Below are 23,417 nucleotides of genomic sequence, written 5' to 3' on the forward strand. Positions count from 1 at the left end.
CCATGTGCACATGGTGAAGGGGCGCACAGTCCCACTGCACATTCTGTGCACAGAAATACAGAGTCACGAGCAGGAAATGGCGCACAGGGGTTTTTGTGTGTACGCATCATATATGCATCTGGCCCCTGGAGTGTGTGTGCGTGTGTAGCCACGACCAGCCACTTCAGATCTGACGTAAAGTCAAAAAGCAGCTGCGCCAGTCTAATACAGTCATAAAATCTCTCTTGAGACATGTTTAATGACGACAGAGGCTGCTGCGTTCAAGTTTGTCTTTCAACAGCCACATGAGCAACAGGATGAGAGGCAGCGCAGCGGAGTCAGATAACAGAACTGGTGTGATGCAGTCACAGAAGGAACAGGGGAATCACTGGGGCACTGACAGAGATTCACTGTCTTTGTGGAGCACACTTCAGCTGTGTGGACGCCCGCTGAGCCGGAGTCTTTAACCTGACTCCTCCAGCTCGAGAAAAGTCTCTCTGCTTGTTACACAACACTGCTGCATGGACTTAAAAATACAGCTGGGGAGAGGATGTGAGGAGGTTGTTGTGACACTGTGTTGAAAGTGCCTCACCTGTGAGTGTATTTTGGTGCCGGCAGAGTTTTGGCACAACACTTCTCTAGTCAATTGGCCAGTTAATCGGGCAACAGCAAGTGAGGGCAAAGAACAGTCTTCTGCACGCCACTGTCAGCCTGTTGTTGTTATTCTCTGCCTCGCCTTGCAACACAACACAACTTTGTCACTAAACTGACAGACAAAGTAATGAGGTGACTGTATGATTTATATATAGACATCACTAGATGTGACATTAATGTTGATTTGTCTTTGTTTTGTTACCATCTGACTATTTAACAAGTTTGACAGAAGTGCAATGAGATCAAGCTGCAAATATAACACTCAGGGTCCTGTCCAGGCCTTTGTAAACACCAACACATATTGGTATTGTATCATTATTATGACCTTCCTCCTCATAACAAGGGACAAGGAGGAATGCACTAGAAAGGCCACAGTAAGGACGCAGCTACAACTGGAGACATGTTTCATTACGTCTTAAAAACACATCTGCTCAAACCCAACAAGTGACATCAAGAATTTACTGTGACTATAAAAGCAAATATGAACTCCCAGACTTCAAGCTGAAACAACTAAATAAGAAAATGAAACTAGATCCACAATCAGTGAACGTGGTTGCCTTTGTTTAGTATGACTCACGGACAACCTTGATATGTCGTGTTCCTTTGGTGCACTAATGAGTCCCAACAGGGCCACAGCCATCGCTGTTCACAGGCAGAAAGCTGATGAGGTGAACACAAGCACAATAAGGAGGCAGGCAATGGTGTGTGTGTGTGTGTGTTTGACATGACTGCCTATTGACTGAAGAGGCTAAAGCGTTTGATACCTGAGGAGGCTGGAGACTGAGCATGACAGAGAGAGAAAGGCCTCTCTCAAACTGATGAATAACAATCAATGGAGATTTAGTATGCAGAGGGGGACCATGGGATACGTGAACTCCGGAGCTGGTCACAAATCCTCCGAGGTCCCATTCTGTCACTTCAGAGTGGGACAGGTAATCAATATCACATTATTGTAAACAGCAAAAATCTCTTGCGATATGTCTCAGATCCACTTGCACCAGTGTTGTATTTTCTGAACTGGGCCACTGAGGTGTTCGTGCTGTTGTGGACACCTGTGAATTCTTCTGCTTTCTGGCAGCTCGGCCTTTTGCCATTTTATGGACATTTGACATTTAAATAATGGCGCATGTGTTCATGCTGCTGGGTGGTGTGTTAAAGGGTACGGTGCACTTTGGCTTGTGCTGTTCAAACAATCTGGCTCCACGTTTGACAGTCAGGCTCATACAAAAATAAAAACAACTAAAGAGTTGACCAACCACTCAACCCTTCAGCTGAAGGCTGAATTACCCAACAATGTTTTTACATGTTTGTAACATTTTTATGATGTTTCTGCAGTAGAACAAGAAATCAGCACGCTCTACCTTTTAATAGTAGATGGGCAAGATGCAAAATGTTCAACACCAAAATCAAACACCAGTAAAATGTGACTCTTTTATGCTGCTCCGAATGAAACACCACAAGCTGAAAGGAAAATGCCCGTCTAAAGAGTTAATACTTAATTTTTTCTCCCACTATCTCCCTGGAGCTCTCTTACAATTCATTTTAATGTTTTGCAGCTGTTTGTAGTACGTTCAGTGGGTTAATATACAACACTCTTAAAGCTGACTTAGTTTTAGTTTGTGGAGTGGAATGGGACACAGCTAAGGTTTACATTTTTACAGAAACACAGATAACTGAGGTCAGGTGCCTCAAACACTCCTCCCTCCTTCCTGGTCGGCAAATGATTAAAATCAGGAACCCAGGTGACACGGCTCTTTTTAAACATGATTTGTCAACGTGAATTAATATCAGTATCTTTAACACGTTCTCATACTATAGAGAGGCCTGTTTGCTATTTAGAGATAAAAATGTGTCTCCTGAGAGTTTTAAACTGTCACAGGATGTGTGCCTTTCACAGCTCGGGATTCATCAGCAGTGCTGAGGGAGCATCACAGACGAAGACGGTGTTCGGAAACAATCCCTGGACATCAGTCAGAGGATGAACTCTGACTTCAGCTGGGGGCTGGGTATCGCCACCAGTTCTGTTTGGATATGAATGAGATTCTCAGAGAGCTGGTGCTGGATTTGACCTCTAACCTGGTGCATAATTCCAAATTTATGTTGACATTAATGGCACCTAAAGTAGTTACATTAATGCACTTTTTATAAAGATGACCAACAGTTCAGACACACATCTCAAGAAGTAATAGGAAGTTCAGTAAGTTAAGTGCATTGCTGACGCACACAGCTCCTCGCTGTCACATCTGCTTCAGTCTTCACTGGAGCCTTGTCTGCCATGTTTTTCTTTCACATGGTCACATACTGATGTGCCAGAGGGCTGATCACACAAGACCAACGGTGTTACAGCTTCACACCTCCACCTCCTTTATTAAAACATCGATCTCAGGATTTTATGAATTGATACTGAATATTAAAATGAAGATTGATTTGAATAGGAGACACAATCGTTTCCACCCAGTCCTAAAGTCTCGCTGCAACATCAGCCACTTTATACCACTTAAATCCCTTATGAAGTGAACATTAAATTTCAGCATTACTGTAAATAGTCTTTGACATTTAGAGTTTAAAATGAGAATATTTCAGAGTTGAGGTATATAATTGTAATACACTGTTGCTGATCAATTGCACCAATCACCAGAAAAAATTCCTTGTATGTGAAAACATACTTGGCAATAAAACTGATTCTGATTCTGATTCTGATATATGCAGAGGTAAACACAGCTCAACACACACACCACGCAGCCAGTGTGTTACGTCCTGTCTTCTTCTGGCATTCTACATAGAGTTTGCAGGTCACTTGAATATTGGATTTCTTTTCATTATAAATTCATTTCTGATTTATTTTTGACAGAAGATGTCCCTAAAACACCATCGTTTCCAAATGCAGCTGCTAAAATGAAAGAATAGTCAGTTTAGACATAGATACTGTAGTGAAAGATGTCAATTTTACATCAATGTTGCTGGTAGGATGTCAATATGACTCAGTGGGTCTTAGTTTATTCTGTCTGTCTTTGCAGGAAACTGTGCACATCAGAGGGGAAAATAGGCGAGAATCTCATGATTATGCGACGCAGCTGCAAGGCGTGAGACGCACTGACAGGCAGTGTGTCTGCTCAGACCTGTTAACATGGGAACCAAAATGAAAACCAAGACGTTCCACAGCCGCCACACACTCAGCACACAGCCAGTGTGTTCCCAACCATATACTTATTTTACTGTCATCCTTAAACTCTGTTGGAGAGGTGTCTGCACACACACACAAACCCACTAATAACTAACAGTGGTATGAAACTACAGTCACCACCTCACTACACACACACCACACACACACACACACACACACACACACACACACACACACACACACACACACACCTTTAACTGCCCATGAGGATGTTTCCTTTCAGCCACTTTATCCAGCAAATGTATTCAGAGAGCAGCCACAGGAGCTCCACTTCAAAACCCTCAACACACACAAATACACATATCCACATACATAAGCGTGCATCTGCGCCGACACACAAACTCCCGCAGCTACACCCACTCGATGGCGAAGTCGATTGCAGCAGGCTGTGACTCAGTAGGAGTGGGTCACGGTTGGATGACTGTGTTTTCTGTTGTTGTGACTCCAGAGAGCAACGACAGCAGCAGTGAAGCAGAACCAGAAAATGTTTATAATGCAGTATTCCAAAAATAAAAATCTTCATCTTTAATTTATAAAAAAATATACATTCTGTTCAGTCAAAGCTTCCCTCTCTCTCCACATATGGTGGGTTTATACTTTGAGCTTAATCCTTCACTATCTAACATCCTGCTCCAACAGCCTGAGTAATGAAATATCTTCCAACGGACTTTTGATGCATTTGGCTGAACCTGAACACAGAATGCTCCTGTGTACCTCTGCATTCATCCTGCTGCTACGATTGGCAGTGAAAGCACCAATAAATGCCAGTGGCAGGTCCAACAGCAGCCAACTACGCCCACGACATAACAGAAGCAGCACCTTGTTTGACGGAGGAGGTGGTGGCTTTGGGTCATGAGCTGCCCCACCTTTCTCTCCAGGTTGGTTTTTGTTTCTGCAGCCTGGCCTCTCTGTTGTTGAGGTTAAACCAGCGGTTTGCATCTTGTGGTGAATCCTCTGTGGTTCTGGTCATGAAGTTGAAGTCTCTTCATCATCGTTGACAAAGAAATCCTCTTTATGTCCTTCTTCACTTGATTGGTCCCCTCGTTACTCCTCATACTGACAGACAACTCCACCTCAAACTGAACGTGGACTCTCACCTCTCTGTTAACTCTGAGCAACAAGTGAGCGCTTTCGTGATTGAACTCATGTTGAAACAACACACAGCTGCTCAAGAAACATTTAGCAGCCAAGAACCGTTATCTAAACCTATGTCTCCCACACAGTTCTTTCTACATTGACTTGTATTAAATATATGATTATATACTTATATAAGCTGAGACTTGGCACTTTAATGTCATATCTATATCTTATTTTAAATTGAATGTGGAGAACTGAAAACTGCAACTGTCCAAATATTTACAGTCTGGAATCAGAATCAGAATCAGAATCAGAATCAGTTTTATTGCCAAGTATGTTTTCACATACAAGGAATTTTTTCTGGTGATTGGTGCAATTGATCAGCAACAGTGGGGCTCTCTAGCCTTGTTGATAAGGCTAATAGCAGATGGGAAGAAGCTATTTTTGTGGCGAGAGGTTTTGGTCCTGAAGGACCGCAGCCTCCTGCCAGAGGGGAGTGTCACAAAGAGTTTGTGTCCAGGGTGGGAGGAGTGGGAGGAGTCAGCTACAATCTTCCCTGCACGCCTCAGAGTCCTTGAGGTGTACAGTGAATATTTGGGCCACTAAAGTTTTGCATGAAGCCTGAAGCTGGGACCTGGACAGACCTGGTCCAATCAAGTGAAGGTGCAACTAAAAGCAACACTTCCTCCCAGTGCATTTTTCCACCCATTCAATGGGCTGATGGTGACTCAGAGAAACATATGAATGGATGCATGCAGGAAAAATCACAATGGAGTAGTAAAGTTGACACTTTGCGATTGTATGAAAATAAGTGTGCAAGTCCATATGTGTGTGATTATGTTCATGTGCATAAGTACACAAAATTAACTCAATTGCAGTTGTTATACCAAAATATACTGATCCTTATTGGCTCAGGTACATTTCTGAGAGGTTTTCACTCTCTAATACTTTTTCTTCTGACACAAAACTGAGACTTCTTTGTACTGACTGTATGAACAGCTGGGACAAATGACTCATTTTAACAATCATCACCTCTGCCACAACCCAGCAATCATTTCTTGCACACTCGCTCTCTCTTTCCCTCTGCCTCTCACAAAACACAAACACAAACTCTTTCACATCTAATGGGGTCACAATGCAGCCATTAGCCCACACTGCTGTTCATACCCCAATGCATCATGGGAAAAGGTATGTGCAAAGTGCCAAAGGTCAAATACTGTACTTAAAATGCTTGCAGCTCGCCTCAACTAACAGTGATTTCCTTGGTCAGCTGCTCCTGCAGAGTTACATTAGCTCACTGGGCAATCCAAGAAAGCAATTACTGTAAGCAAACACAGAACATCAGCCTCTGAACACTTTGACACTGCCTGATGTTCTGATGAATAACTGAAGGGAAAAGAGCTGATGCCAGGACAGAAATGAATGGAACAGGGCAATTGTGGAGAGATAGAGGGGAAAAAGTTTAAAACCAATTAGCCAGGATGTCTATCTTTCAGAAACACCATAAACATTTGGTTTGCTGAGGGGAAGGCTTCCATCTAACCAATCCTCCACCAGCTCAACGTTTGCCAAAAAGGCCTTATCAGGAAATCCTCACTACATCACACCGTAAGTTATAGTTCAGAAAAATAAAAGCTGAAATGCAGGATTTGAGACCACTTGTCGTCTCAGACTTTTGGACACCACTGTCCATATTCACTCACACACAATCACCATGAGAGAGAAGTGAGGGTGGTAAGAATTGAGAGACCCAGTTTCGGGTCCTGATTTGACTTACAAATTGTAGAACCTGCAGACGCACTGAATTAAACAGCTGTTTCATGCATTCAGCTCTTGAATATAACGTCATAACCATCCTCTGCTCAGGAAAGCTACTGTGTGCTCTTTGTCTTCAGCCCACTGCACCAGATTAAAGCACCTTCAGCTGATTATCACATGATTCCATCTGCAGAAGTGAGTGTCACTGAAAGCTGCAGCAGAAAATCATCTTGTCCAGATCAATGTTATATGCAGGCTATCAAAAGGAGCTGGGGTATGAATATGATTATGGAAACTATCGGCACGTCTGTGATGTTATGGGAAGATTATCTGCATCAACGGTCACCGTTTGCTCTGAATGTAAAACGTGTCTGAGGATAAAACAGAGCTGAAGTTAGAGTCTCCCTGAATGTGTCTCACCTTGTCCCTCAGATGATGTTCTGCTGCATCGATGTTCAGCGGGTCATCAAAGTTCAACAGGTCCTGCAGCAGAGGGAAAGAGAGAGGAGACGTGAAGACACGGGTACAAACAGCAAAGCTGAAGCACAATGAGTCAAGAAACACGAGCGACTAATGATCCCAGAATATCAAAAGTTTAGTCATTTTATTGCCGATTTCAGCAATATTCCCTGACTGCAGTGTCACCCTGGATTCTGAACCGCAACAAAGGAAACAGCATAATTACGCTGTTGCCTTAGAGACGCCATGCACAACATGTGAGGCAAGAGTGTTATTAGAGATAAAAAGGAGGTTGGCCTGCGAGGTTGTTTCCTGATTAGGAGGTAAGATTTAGGGCATTGCCACGCATCAATGCAGATTATCATCACCATTATCATTGTGGACACAGAGCTGACCTCAGGGTAAGTGTGGATACTAATGTAATGTAATCAGTGACAGACTTATTCAAGCTTGTATCCAGCAAAATGTGCATATTTTGGACCAAAAAAAAAATGTGATTGCTTTCAGCTGCTTTCTTTGACATCACAAATAATTAAATAACCTTTTAAAAACCTGTATTTAATTTTCCATTTCAAGAGTGTAACTTATACCCCATTCACCTCATGTTTAAAAGCATGTTTGCCTTCATATTCACAGAGCCTTTCGAAATGCTTCTGAACACTTCAACATTTTCCCCTAAATCAGGCTTGTTATTAATTTTCTTCATTTTCTGAAGAATATGTGAAGATTTATTGTCTAACCCAGGTGACAGCCAGCTGGTAGTACATTTCTGAAAATATTATCTGGAATTAAATATTCTTGTTTTTATTTCCCTACAATCTCAGTGTTCTTCATAATGAGAAAGATAATTTCCCCTAAGACAAAAGTTACAGTCTCATTACAGCTGTAAACAGATATACACAGTGGCCATGTTAATCTGATCTGTGTTTGGATTAATGTTATTATGTGTAACCTACATACAGTGTTTGTTTAAATGTAAGTTTACCAGAGCAAATAACAGTCTGTTCAACCATTGGTTTACCTGTCGGTTATTTCCTCTGTTCATGTTTTTGTCTAAAATTATGAAACATGCCTGTTATAATTTCCAAGGTGATGTCTTCAAATGCCTTTTTTTGTCTTATCAATACTCCAAAACCCAAAGATATTTGACATTTTTGTTCACAAAATTGTTTAAATTAATTAATTTTCTGCTGATTGACTAATCAATTTATCGACCAATCGTTGCAGCTTTCTACCCTTAAATTTTCCTAAATTCTGCACACACTACTTATGTATCGGCCATTTACCAGGGTGATGTTTTTAGATTTGTTTTTGAACATTGAACTTACAGTAAACAAAGAGTTCAATCCCCAGACCACGTCCTAGAAAAAGGAAATGAAAAAGAATTAATGGTCTGAAACTGAATCACAATCAAATATAAATTAAAACATGCAACTCAAGGAAAAGTCTGTTAGAGTGAGTGAGCAAGTCAAACTCCCTGATAGATGATATTACATTTTGTTTCACCAGACACAGTTCTGCCAAATCAGTTCAGTTTTTGTCTCATCAGAGCAGATGTTCATTTCCCTCATGCTCCTGATCCTGTAATGTGACTGTCATGTGACTTTTATTCATGGTGGTCTCTGTGTAGCCGCTGTACCATGAAGGCCTTGCCCTCCTGTAGGATCTCCCATCTTTGCAGAGGACTTCTGAAGCTCTGTTAAGAGCGACTGTCAGGTTCTTGAACACCCCCCTAACCAAAGCCCTCACTGCAGAGTTACACAGTTTGCCTAACCCTAACCCCCTTCAATCAAGACACAATTATAAGGGATAATTCAAGTTAATTGGATGCACCTTACAATAATCTGCAGGACCACAGCAAAGGGTCTAAATTAGTCAAAGAGAGATTTCAGTTTTTGATTTTGATTTTTAAATGAACAAAAAACGTGTTTTCACATTGAGATACTTAAATCTAAATGAAATCTACAACACAATAGAGTGTTCAAAAGTAAGGAGTCTGAATTATTATTTATTTCATTCACATAAATCAGATTAATCTCTGAAACTTTAATACTTAGAAAAGCAAACAACGAGCAAAAGGTCTGTTTTTTGTCCTGTGTGAGAAAAGCAAATGAAAATAATCTTTCTGAGAATTCCAGGCTGAAATAACCACAAGCCACTATTAACTGCCTTTTCTGTGTCTCCTCCATCCTCCACACACTGACACACACTGAGAATCACATCAAAGAAAGGAAGGAAATCACAGCAAACCATGATACATGTGGGTTTACCGAACCCAGAAAATCAAATACTGTATTTTTTGATTCCTGGTGAACTAAAACAAACCAGCTTTTAAAGCCAGTCTGTTATTAGAGGCTTCATTTGAAATGCTAAAATGAAATAAAATAATATTCTTTGAAATTGAATCTGACTTATTTTGTTACATACATTTATTTTACTTACTTTTATGTATAAATGTTCTCTAGAAAAAATAAAGTTGAATTGACTTATTTTCTAAGTTTGTTAAATATGTCGCAAATGCTGTTGCTCTGTCCTTCCACAGTAAAGAAGGTAGAGTTTGTGAGTTTCAATGAAAAAATTATCCCACAAACATTCATAATGGTGACATCCACAACAAAGACATCACAGGCTCTGACTGCAGCAATGATTACGAGTAATAATAACCAAAGGAAGGAAACTATTTACAACTGGTTATGGTCAATTTCTAAAGCAATAAGAAAAGAAACAGTAAAGGAGATGGTACATCACTAAAGATCTCCTGCCCATCAATTATGTGCAACAAGCAAACAAACACCTCAAATTTCCAATGACCAGTCGCAAAATAATCAACTTGGTGTTATTGAAGTCACTGCATTTCTAACGTATTTCAAAAGCTGCATTTAATAAAAAAAGTTTCTGTACATTTTAAACTTGATAACCAAGGCTAGAACAGGACACAAGCCACCAAACACAAAGCAAGTACAACTTAGTCTGGCTCTCCTGGGGTTACCTGGTTTAACTAAACCTAAAAGTGTGGGCTGGAGTAGAGAAGACTGATGACCAGTGAAGAGGGACAGCATCACCCACTCAAACCTAACACAATCCTCTCTGACTCACAGCTTTTGCACTTACTTTTTCTCACATATTTCTGTGCACTCACAGTGACACTCGCCGACACCCATTCCCAAACCGCTCTCACACTTACGACCACCCCCACACCTACATTTCAGTAAACAATGACAGGCTGCACTTCAGCTTGACTCAGGAGCAGAAAATAAAAACATCCTCCGACTGTCAGACCCAAGCCGGGGAGAGAGATGGGTGGTCACGAAAATGTAAAACAGCCAAACCAACTTGTCTGTGAGCAACACCGGAAGTTACTGTTGGTTTAATTCTGATATCTGAATTATTTCACATTATTACCTTGAATTTCTGTCTCAGTATATTAACATATGAGAAGAACACCCATAGTTTTGTGCTATTACAGCTGGTAACTGCCTCTAACAACCTTGTACTACAAATGACATCAGAAACCATTTGAAAATACATTTGACTGAGACACTTGTTCATTTGAGTGGATTTAAAATCACACATGCTGGAGGGTTAAGACCAAAGTGGTTTTTTACTTTTGACAGGAACTGAAAAACTGAAAACTAGCTGTGCACCTATCTCAGCTTTTACATTGAGCAGCTACAGCAGCTTTAATTTCATGTGTGTGTGTTCAGTGAAGCGTTGCACAAAGGCCAAAGAGAGTGTTTCTTAAGCCTGACTATGTGCTCACTGGTTATTATTGCTATAATGAACACAAACCAAGCCAAGATAAGCTCACACAATGCATGCAGAGCTGCTTTCCTCGCAATGCCTTCTCAGAGTCAAGGCCAGGGAAGCGAAGCGTTCAGAACAACAAGAATACACAACAGAGACTGGAGCACATTGTAAAAGACAAAGTATTTGTGTGGCTTTCACAGCGAGGTATTGTTTGAAAAATATTATTTATCACCACATTTTTAGTTTTATTGTAAAATACAGCTGAATTAACATGGCATGGGAGTATTTTATTTTTTATTTCTGTGTCTCTGCTGTAGCTAATGTAGCGGAGATGCTCCAGAAAGAGAGAGCAAATACCAGTGAGCGACGGCACTATGTGATGAAAAGAACATGCTGAATACTGTGTACAGTTTAGCAACAGGACGAGTCAAGTCCATTTCAGGCGTACAGCACAGTCATCCGTGAAAGGTAAGTGCAGCACAAGGTTGTGTGGGCATGTCTCTTTTTGTACACCACCTCTCTTCCCACTCCAAATCACAGCTGTGGTTACAGACATTAAACAGCTGATTCAATCCACTACCACACCGGCTGCATGAGGTGCATAAATGGCAGGAGGAGGAAAGACGTTCTCTGACTGTTTATACTCGGCAGCACACAAACATTTGTATTATATAAAATCTTGTATTTTCCACTGCTCAGTATCTTGTTTACAACATGTCTGGTCTTAGTTCAGCAGGAAGTTGATGCGTTCTCACCATCCTCTGTGCTGTGAAGGTGTCTCTTTGCCGTGAGCATGTTTTTGACCAAGTGCTTCCACAGTTTGCTTGAAATGTTTACTTGGCTGAGTCGCTAAGGGGAAAAGAGTTTATTCAAGAGGCTCATTTGTAGCGTTGACAGTCTTAAATAGTTATATAGTAATAGAGTTAAATAAAAGTGGATGGCAACACACAGCTGATAAGGTACTTTACTATAAGCTGCTGCCTCTATTTTCTGTCCACTCCTTCAGGTCAGTACTGTTATGATAGCTTGCTACTGGTCAGTGACTCTATAAGCCTTTGGTTCTCAAACTTTCACATCAAGGATCCTAAACCAAGACAAATAAGACGACGGACATTTGATACGATTTTTGCTTTCAGATGTTTTATTACAGAGAGCGTTTGAAAGCCATGAGCACATTCTATCACTGTGTTATTCCCCATTTGGTGAGGACCCCCAGGAGCACCCTCAAGGACCCCTGGGAGTCCCCCAGCCACCACTTTGAGAACCATTTCTATGAGGAATGTTCATGTTGATTAAATTTTCCTCCTCAAACAGACCCTCTGATTGCAGCAATCCTATTGTACTGTGAAATGTTGCCATTTTAAAACCTGGTGTGATCAGGCGTTAATCCACTAATCCACAGTTTTCACTCACACAGCTGCGTGAATGTTGTGGAAAATCAAACAGTCTTGCATTACAATACTTTGTCGGCAGAAGTTATAATTGGATTAGACTGGCACATTACTTTGCGACCTGTTAACCCCTCAATCTCATCACTGCACAGATCAATTATGAAGTGAAGACAGAAGCAATTATGTTTAAAATTATCGGCTTCATCAACGGAATTATTAAAATTGAATAAACTACCGGGCAATTCAATTTTTGATGCATGCACACAAACCATATCAGTTATTATGCAACATATTATGGCTGGACATGCAGTTACAGATGTGTGGCAGGGAACAAAGTGGAAGACGTGAGTTCAGCTTCATCAATCAAGTGTCAAATGCAAGCACTTGTCACCACGTTGGATCTGACCACACACAGAACGCCTGGAAAGCCATTTGTTTTTGAGCTTTTATTTCCAGGCGCAGACTTCCATTTGTTCTGGGCGTATCATGTGACTGACATCATGCAGAGCGAAACATAATGTGTTCAGTGATATGGAGACATCGAACTTGTCACAACGACATCACAATAAAACTAAATTTATCAAGCTTGACAATTTTCCATTATGTGGGATATGTTTGTGATTATGTACAAGAGAAGCAGAAAATGGTCTTGTCTGAAGGCAGATAAAGAAATATGCTAATGTGTGCTGAGAACAGAAGAAACAGGGGAAAAAGACAGGAGTAGTCTGGATTGAGACAATCTTATTAAACCTTTAAAACAGGAAGGGGCCTCTTCAGGTTAAGATAAATCGTGACAATAACTCCAAGTGCAGCCTTGACAGGAAAACCTGTCCCTCCACTTTTAAGGGCAACAGCATACATTTGCATGTTTTCATAATCACAAGAGCATTGCGGTGCAGTGATCGAGAGGAATGTTGATGTAGCCCCGAGTCCCTGCAGACAAGCACCAATATGTGTCTGATTGGATCAGTGAATGTTCAGGTCAAAACTTAATATGGAAGGCAGAGCATCACCATACAACCACATATAGTTTTTTCACACCGTGGTTCCTATCAAACATAATTTCAGTCAAAAGAATAGTGATAGCAGAGAGTGTCCTTGCTTTAAACTTCAGGAACTTTTTCACTCAAAGTGCTAAACTGAGCGAAGGGTAAAGCAAAGTAGTCAGGGCTCTCTGTTAGAATGACAATGTGCTCAACAGCCCCCAGCCGTTACTTCCTGCTCCCGCACTCTGTCAGTTTAAGAACGTGAAAAAATGGATGAACGCAGAGACAGTCTAATGTCAAAGAGCATCACACACAGGTCTTTTGTGTTCTTAATTACACACTGCACAGAGTACATGCTTTTACAATATCCATCCAGTAGTTATCAATTCCTCATCTGAGCCTGATGCTGACAATGTTGGGACTCACATGTTTCTGTCATTGCAGACACAGTATATAAGACTTTAAGACCCTACAGAGACTGGGGCTTATTCACAGAACTGCACATCCATGGAATCTTCTCTTCATTTGACAAACTATTTAACCATCAAATATGACATTACTTAATACATATAAACAGACATACGAATGCACTGGCTCATGTCATGGATTAGAATCTGCTGTTAACACGACTATTTTAAATTTCCCCAAGGGATTAATAAACTATCTATCTATCTACATTTTCTTCACATTTCTACTTTGAACTTTGTAACTTCAAAACCTCTAATTATGAACTTTCTTTATCAGTGACTAAATTGCTTAATTCTCAAAAAAAGAAAAAGAAAAGACAGATATATACATATATATATATATATATATACATATATATATATATATATATATATATATATATATATATATACACACACAACATTATACTACAATTATACTACATTTACTTTTCCTGTTCTGTGAAAAAATGCCCACAGCCAAAAATCCCGAAAAACATCACAGAGTGTAACATATTATTTAAATTCCATATTACCTTTAATGTTCTGGTGGGGGCCCAGCCTGTGCCGTCGATAGAGTGTTCACGCAATAAGCTGCAAGAAAAAAAACACATTCATTTGAAATATTTCGGTGTTATCTAAGACAATTTGTCTAAGACAAGTCTGATCTAAATATTCTCTCCTGAGTATATGACTTACGAACAGGTAAAAAAAAAATTTTTTTGCGAGGATAATCTTTCTAATGTTCCTTAATTTATTTTCCATTTGCAAAAACAAGTGGAAAAAAAAAGTTTTACCAGGTTAAAAGGATGGTTTTTGTCAGGATTTTTGTTTGTTTTCTGTAATACAAGAAGCTTCCTACGTCAGTATTTGTTCCTTTTCTCTCAAATTTGTTTATTGGACTTTGTACAACAAAAAAATGGGAAAGAAGCTGCATTGCAAATTGCATTCTTGTATTCAATATATCATCCTCTGCCACTGTTAATAAAACCAGTCACAAAGCTGTAACATTGTCAGGACTGTGACTGGCTACATTTAGGAGGTTTGTGACTGTAGCAACATGTTAATACCTCATACACAGACACATCTTTCATTTGCTTTTCTCATCAGTTTCTTAGCAGGAAGAACAATGTGATACTACATAAAAACGTGATCAAAACAAGAAGTGAGGACAAGTTATGGAGGAAGGGTTAGCGGCTTTACCTCAAACAGATCTCTCCATTCTCTGTGATGTTAGGATGCCATATTCTGGTCAGACATCTCACTTTAGGAGGCTGGAGAAAAGCAAAAAATAAAATTGTTTAATTACTTTATTAATTGGAAAAACTTCCAATAAACAATATTTACTAGTATATTTACTATATCAAATATATAAATATATATATAAATATAAATATATATATAAATATAAATATATATATAAATATAAATATATATATATATATATATATATATATATAAATATATATATATATATATATATATATATATATATATATATATATATATATATTTTTTTTTTTTTTTTTTTTTTTTTTTTTTTTAATTAATTTATTTATTTTTTTTCTTCTTCTTTTTTTTTTCTCTTTTTTGAAAACATAAATGGACCCGTACAAGGTGATTGGACCACTCACCACCATGTTATAGGCTTCGGGAACATCTATTTCAAACTGAAACCTTCCACTCTGGTAGTAACCCTCATCTGGAGGAATAAACAGAAAGAAAGACAGGGGACAAGGTTTTTCAGTCACTTTCCACAGGAATGTGTCATGACGAACATCAGTTCTGTGAATAGACGGCAGTGAATCATCACCAGAGACTGTTGATCAGGGTATAGAAATGTGACCTCAACACTTCTTTAGAGGCTGACAAAGACATCAGGCCAAAGACGTCACCTTTAACACAAAGACCAAACACAACAACAACAGAACATTTGAACAAAGAGCCCAAGAATTGTATGTGTGTTTATTTTCATTTCCTGTTCTTGATGATGTCAATCTGAAAAGATTTTCACTCGAATTGTATCTTCACATCCACAAATACTATAGTTTACTGCATTGGAGGCAGAAAACACATATGTTAACAGGAGTTATATCACACTTTCCTCTGTAAAAGATAAAAGGCAAAGATAATGTGTCCTCGGTGCAGGTTTACTTTTTTTTTTTTTTTTACAGTAGCCCTTCCTGTTAGGGACCACAGGTGAACCAACACAGTGGTCATATTGAAATGAAAGTGGTGCTGAAAGCCAGGCAGAAAAAAAGACGACATTTAGAAACTCTGATTGAAATAATGTTGCTCATGTCAGTTAATTCTATTAATACTATCTAGTATCTAGTTTTCAGTTGCCTGTCTCTAATCCATCCAGCTAACGTTAGTCTACATTTAGTCAAAGTGAAGTGTGAACACCGAGTCTCTACCCAAGCAATGCTGTGTCCGTCATATGGTCACTTTTTGGCCCAAAAAAAGTCAAATGCGAACACTGCAGAAAAACTATTTCAGAGACCAAAGGTTACACCACAAATCTTTTCAATCAGTTGGAACACAATCACTTCATCACTACGAAGACTGAGACTGATATGCGCCACAGTAATCCTTCATTAATAGCAACTGATGTAAAAGTTTGAAATAATTGTGATATTGATTTGAAGATATATATCGGCCGGCCTCTAGTGGAGGTTGCGTCTGATCTCAATGTAACAGAAGTCAACCTTCATCAACAAGCTCAGCCCAGATCAATCAGTCTGCAGCAGGAGGGTCAATGAGAGGAAGTTACCTCAGGGAATAAAGGCCTAATGTGTGACCTTTCAGTGTGACCACGTTCTGTCGGGCAAACATAACATGCCTTAATTCTAGCCTTCCATCTCGCAATGCTAGATTACAACACACACACACACACACACACACACACACACACACACACACACACACACACACACACACACAGGAAGCAGACAAAAGCAGAAACAATGCTCACACCACAAATGAAATATTCACAGTCGACTGCTGTGACATTTTTTGGATCTCACACACAAACTGTCCCTCTCTCTCTTTCTTTCTCCCCATTTCTCCCCACATGTAGCCTTTAAAGCCAATTAAAGGTTTGTTCAAGACAATCTGTTTTAAAAGCGGGGTGGGGTCTTTAATGAGATGGATGACATTTACATTTCTGCTAAGACCTTGTGGCTCCTCCTGGTTAGAAAAGCTCAGACATGAAACAGCTTCAGCATCTTCAGGGAAGTTTGGGTTTTGACAGAAAGACACGGCCGACTGTGGAGCTTGTTAGAGCTCAACACAGGTGGAACCAACTTCTTACTGAACTCGAGGAAGTGAGAGAGCGATGGAGAGGAAGGGACAGCACCTGGTAATTGGACACGTAATGATCTTCCTGAGCATGTGCATATGAACAAGTTTGAAGTATGTGCTGGGATGAGAAGCACAAATGTCATTTACACTTTCCAAGAATGACCATGGAATCAATTCAACACTGACACTGAATCAACAAAACTTAGAAATGATATTTCAGAGGTAAAAGTTTGTTTCGAACACATTCAAAGTTGGCACTAAGACAAACATCTCTCTCTCTCTCTCTCTCTCTCTCTCTCTCTCTCTCTCTCTCTCTCTCTCTCTCTCTCTCTCTCTCTCTCTCTCTCTCTCTCTCTCTCTCTCTCTCTCTCTCTCTCTCTCTCTCTCTCTCTCTCTCTCTCTCTCTCTCTCTCTCTCTCTCTCTCTCTCTCTCTCTCTCTCTCTCTCTCTCTCTCTCTCTCTCTCTCTCTCTCTCTCTCTCTCTCTCTCTCTCTCTCTCTCTCTCTCTCTCTCTCTCTCTCTCAATGAAAATGTTGAGATAAGGCCTCTGTGTCAGGGCTATCTAAACTTCACCCGATTCAATTCAATGCAACAAAGACAGTTACAAATGAATCACACCGAGCAAACACTCTCATCCTGTATTATGAATGAGACAGAGAGACAGAGGGAGAGAACCGGTGTGTGTGAGAGACAGGGAAAGGTGGCTTGTCAGGTGTCAAGTAGAAAAGAGGAGGAAAGAAAGAAACAACTACAACATCAAAACCAAAGGGTAGTTGATTACAGAAGGGACACGATGAGAAAATGGAGCAAAAGCAACAAATTAAAAGAGGGTGAGAAAATCTGAAGACGCAGAAATCTACTGATAACAGCTGCAGTCAGAGGTCATAAATAATTCATGGCTGTCTTCACTACAGTGGAACAATCTGTCTTTACTGTCACAAGACACTGGGCTCGAAAACATACACACTAGTGTGCGCACACATGCACACACCAACTAAACTCCAAATTCCTCCAAACTCCAAATCTTCTGAGTAAATAAATTCTAGACCTCATTTGTTAGAGAATCACACAAGGTTCAAATGATAGAAAGACAAAGAGAGGAATGTTGAAGATGAAGCCAACAAATTATACAATTATACAATACACTGTGTGTAGCTGATGAATGGTTGCTGTGCACTGTACGGACATTTCACTATGTTAATAAAAAACTACTAAAATACACAAGAGGACGGCACAACACACCACTTATAACTCCAGTTCATTTTCTGCTGTAGCAGGAGAAATCCCTGCAGTCATCTACACTTTAGAAACGATGTTCAGGGTCAGGTCAGGTTCCGTCATGACGGTCATTTACAAAGCATCCACATGTGTGTGATCAGCGTCAACAGGCAAGCTGTAACAACAGCTGCGTCGGACTCAGGTTGAGTTCAGACATAAAAACAAACAGAACGCCTGGCGGGTTCAGGTCGGGCTCATGTCCACTTTCTCGGGTCAGGTTGGGACAGAAACGGCCTGAGCCTCACTCTAATACAAACATACTGAAGACGACTGAAGTCTCTCTACAGTTTTTGTCCTGGAAGAGGATCTAAATGTCACTGTGTTCCTCCCACGGTCCAAAGACATGCATTAGGTTAACTGGTGACTCTAAATTGCCCATAGGTGTGAATGTGAGTGTGTGTGGTTGTTTGTCTCTATGTGTCAGCCCTGTTATAAATGTCAGCTGGGATTGGCTTCAGCCCCCCCATGACCCTGTGCAGATAAGAGATATAGATAAATGATGGATGGATGGTCATTGTGTGTCAAAAAACAGAAAAAAAACATCCTAAAACTATACATTTTTCTATAAATATATGTTTTTCAACACAAATGATGACCTCTTGCTGACCTGAAATCATGCTCCCCCGTTTTGTTTATACCCTCTGTGTACGCAGCAGTTTACTGCCATAATGTGCACAACAAAACCTTAATTATCCACCTCAATCAGGCGGAAAAACTACACATCTGAAACACAAAGAGTCTTATTCCATTGATAATCCGTTCATTACTCTATTTCTATTAATACAAACAATGACATGTGAGAGTGTGTTCACCCCAGAGTGTTGCTGCTGTCCCCATTCCTCAGAGACACGAGGGTGTGGGGCCATGAGGTCACAGCACAGAGCTGTGCAAGGGAAACAAGGGAAACAAGGGAAACAAGGGAAAAATAAACTAAACAAGAAATTCCAACAAATATAAAGCTGAAAGACAAATGACTCAGCCAAAGCTTTTTTTATTGCTATGTGGATAGAGAACAGATTCCTAAAAACATAACTACAAATAGTACAATAGGAAATAATCTGCTCTAAACCACCTGCTGTCTTTTGATTAGATCTGGGCGAACAATCTGACACAAAGTGAGTTTTGTGTTGTTGTGTGTGCGTATTTGTGTGTTCTTAATTTGGCTTTATTTCTTGCCTGTAGGTCTTTGAGTGGTGAGGAGGTTTGAGTCAGTCCTGGTCCTGAGGTGCCTTCATCACATGCCTCCAATAAAGCAACAGGAAGAGGGCACTTCTGATGACAAGACAAAATGACTTCGACTACCACAGCTGGATAGTGTTGATATGTGTGACTAGAACATATCTTTATCTCTTTGAAGGGGAATTTCATGTTTTTTGTATGTTATTGTTGCTCTATGACATTTTAACTGCATCTTCATCTTCATCAAAATGACAACACATGCCACAAATACTCACAACACAAGCAAATTCACCAACGCGCTGCAAATACACATTTTTGCATTGCAGCTTTTGCATTTGCGTTGTGGCTTCTGCACTGTGTTGGGCCACCATACTTGTATTTGGTTGTGTTGTGAGTATTTGCAGCACATGTGTTGTCAAATTGATGAAGATATTGTCTATTTGCATGCGTTTTCTGAAGTTGCAGTGGGTTGAGCTCTCAGGGCCACCGTATTCAATATCTGTGTGTACAACACGTTTAATGAGCACAGAATGAAATGAACCCACTGAAGATGAAATGAGGAAATCACCACAGTTTCAGCACAACAGGGATTGAGCTTGTTTTTCACATTCCCCTTAAAGCTGAGTTTCTGGGCTCAAACTGTGTGTTTTGTTCTGTTTTTGACTCACTAATGTGAAACAGCGTGTTTTGTAGCTGGATGTTAGGTTTTTCTGGAGCAACAGCTGTGAATAAAACACATAAATAACTCTGTTACCTGGAGCATGAATAATATTCATCTAGTGTCAACAGTGCCACTGTCGACCGTTCCAACGAGAAACTTAAAAGATAACGAGAACAGAAGGTAATACAGAAGAAAAGAAGAAAAGGAATTCCATAAGACCTGAGCAATAGAATCTCAACATAGCAAATCCAGATGATTTTGCAGCACGCTGGCTCGGGTGTAAGGGTTATTAGACAACCTGCATCCTGAGGCGAATTCTCTTTGCATTTTTCATTTTCCTGTCCGACCACAATTGCTTTCCCTGTGGAGAAAACTGAGGCGTCTGTGTAGATAGTATCTACGTAATGCACTGTAATTCTCAGAGGAAATTTGACAGCACAGAATGAGGAAAACAGAAAAATGAGGCAACTTTAACTGCTTTCGCGTTTCTTTCTGAAACAAATATCAGGGGGTGAAGTTTCCAGATTTTTCTTTTTCTTTTTCAGTATCAGCTGAGAAAAAGCAGGAAAAGGTGAATGTGTCCACTGAACGGACCCCCTTAATAAGATATGTTCACAGAATTCCCCTGTGTAAGCACCGCAAGAATCACACACGATGATCACATGCTTATTGATATAAGTATTTGGATCTGACGCTACATTTTGATCATGTACAGTATTAAGCAGCGTGGCTTTGCATTAAACCACCAGATGTCACAAACTATGACAACTGATGAAGAGACATCACCTGCCCAACTTTAAACAGAGAGGACACTGAGGAACCAGGCGAGAAGAGGAGAACAACAAAAGAGAATAAACAAGGGACAGAGACAGAAATGGCAAAAGAGAAAAGAGCATGTCAAAGCGAGGGGGTAGGGGAGGGAAATGGGGAGAGACAAACCTTTTGAATAATTGAGCGAGTCTTTCTCTGAGATCTCAAGCTCCTCTTAAAGAACATGACACCAAACCGTTTCTCTAATTGCTGATCTTTGCTCTTCTCTGCAGATTTTGCTGACAAAAGTCTTTGTCAAAGCTGAGCTGGATCCAAGTGGCAGGGAGATAATACAAATAAGATAACAATATAGATAAGATAATACCCAAGTTGTAAAAAAAAAACAAAAAAAAAAACAGAAAATCGATCAGCCAACAATTGTGCACAATTTCATCAACATGTCTGGTGTCATCTACATTTTTTCCCAAACTATTCTATACATGTTTCCACTAGAACCAATTACCAGCCTCTTCCTTTGCCCCTTCCTATCTATAACTCTCAAACACACACACACACACACACACACACACAGAGCTGTGTTTCAACTTAGTCTCAGTCTTTCTCAAGTTGTCCTTGAAGTGCATCTTCAAACAAGAGATGATAAATTGCCACATTGTACAAATGGGGGAAATGAGAAGGTGACACTGGGCTCAGACAGAGAGAAAGTGTGTGGTGACAGATAAAGAGCACGAAGTGAGAGGTAAGACAGCCTCCAGAGACTCGGGTAATTTGACACCAGTGTGTTGGGTCGGTACAATATTCGACAGGTAGCCCACTTAGCTGTGGAACACTGCTGAGCCAGCACAGCGGGCTCAGGGAATAATGACAGTGCAGCAGAAATGTTGAAATACAGAGAGAACTGGAGGGCCATTTAAAAAGGAACACAACGTAAACTTAGAAACACTTGCTATCACTTGCAGTCTCCACAATGTTCACACACACACACACACACACACCTGAGACACTGATTGGATGTACAGTGGTACAGAGTGAGAAAGCAGTGGATTAGGTTACGTGTGCTCACTGCAGGCTATGGCTCTTAAAAGAGGATCGTCTTGCAGGGCAATCTGTATCCAGAGAACTGTGTCACATTAAGCTAACAATAACTATTTTCACATCATTTTTCATACTTTCAAATTATGACATGTTGTTAGTATAATGAAGTGAAAGGCTATTTTGCTGGCTTTACACACACATACAGACTTGTTGTCCTCTGATTTCCGGCCATAGATTCAACATTTTTCTCCTACGCACTCACATGTGATTTTGGCTGCTTCATCATGGCAGTTTAGGATCTCTACCTGTTTGTATCCAGCGTTTCTTAGGCTTCAATAAGGGTTTAATATAACCCTTAATAAATCTGTTGCAATATACCAGTGACTTCAACTGTCAATAGTTCAGATGAGTTGAATGTTGCGCAGTAAGTGAAAAGACTATTAGCAATGAACGGATGGAAGACAAAATGACATTATCTATTAGTAATTTTTCTGAATCTCATGTATCACAATAATGATTCAACTATTAAAACTGTTGTTGAAGTAAGAGCAGAATAAAGGACAAAGATGCTTCATCTTATTCTCTCACCAGGAGACACTGCCAGCTGAAAATGATGCAGCTTGTCCTCATCAGGGAAACTGGCTTTGCATGTACCTGAACAACAACAAATGGGGGGGTGGGGGAGAGAGAGAAAGGGAGAGAGACGATTAGTAAATAGAGTTAAAGCTGCCAAAAGCAGCTGTGTGAAGGTCTACAATTACATCTATTGTTTGCTTTTGTGCCAAATAATGGCACTAAAATGAATACTGAATTTTCATTTCATCCGTCCTGAGTCACACTATAAATACAGTCTACACAGGCTGCAGGGTTTACTGTATGTCTGTGTAAAAGAGGCCTGTGGGGGCCCCTGTGGCACCACATTCCCCCCTGGTGTCCAAGGACATTTACTGCACTGAAGACATTACCAAGGAGAGCGCTCTGTAACCATGTTCATATGCAAAAGGTTTTTTAATCCAACTAAACATCACAGCAGCCCTTTTCAATGAACAGCCCTTCATTTTTTTGTTCTGCTGAACAAATTGAAGACACATACTTTAAAATATGTCTATGGATGCAGAGTAAACACAGTACAGATTTTTATTCAGAAGGAGCATGGGCTGCATGTAAAGCACAGCACTCTACAAATAATTGATCTTCTTATCACATCTGAAAGTTAATCTGTATTTTTAAAACTTTCTCTGCCAAGCTCATAGATCATTTGTGCCAACTTGAACCGCAATTCTGAGAAGAAGAGAAACGTTTGAGTCATTACACGAGCAAATGCTGAGATGCGATTAGACAGACAGAAATGTTTTAAGCATCACACGCCCCAACGATCATCAGACGTGTCAAATGGCATTATGTAACAGCTTTATCAAGGTGTGAGACGATAACTGAAGTATGAAAATTAGTTTTTCTGTGTACATATCTATGTTTTGGGAGGACAAATCCCAACCTGACCCTCCTTTT

General features: G+C 40.1%; 1 protein-coding gene across 3 annotated transcripts in view; it reads right to left on the bottom strand.

Annotated features, from left to right (window-relative positions):
• Positions 1–23,417, bottom strand: part of ube2f (ubiquitin-conjugating enzyme E2F (putative)) — a 35,747-nt gene that overhangs the window by 5,108 nt on the left and 7,222 nt on the right. Inside the window, exons 4-9 of one of the 3 annotated variants that reach the window (XM_071472552.1) lie at positions 22,497–22,562; positions 15,316–15,383; positions 14,885–14,955; positions 14,218–14,275; positions 8,440–8,472; positions 7,073–7,135 (exon numbers count right to left, since the gene is read on the bottom strand). In XM_071472552.1, coding sequence (XP_071328653.1) covers positions 7,073–7,135; positions 8,440–8,472; positions 14,218–14,275; positions 14,885–14,955; positions 15,316–15,383; positions 22,497–22,562 — 359 coding nt within the window. The remainder of the gene's footprint in view (positions 1–7,072; positions 7,136–8,439; positions 8,473–14,217; positions 14,276–14,884; positions 14,956–15,315; positions 15,384–22,496; positions 22,563–23,417) is intronic. The other 2 variants (XM_071472554.1, XM_071472553.1) reach the window with 2 other exon arrangements.

Source organism: Trachinotus anak, unplaced genomic scaffold (assembly GCF_046630095.1).
Source record: "Trachinotus anak isolate AG129_WGS33_773 ecotype Australia unplaced genomic scaffold, CSIRO_AGI_Tana_v1 ptg000039l, whole genome shotgun sequence".
In the NCBI taxonomy this organism is placed as follows: Eukaryota; Metazoa; Chordata; class Actinopteri; order Carangiformes; family Carangidae; genus Trachinotus; species Trachinotus anak.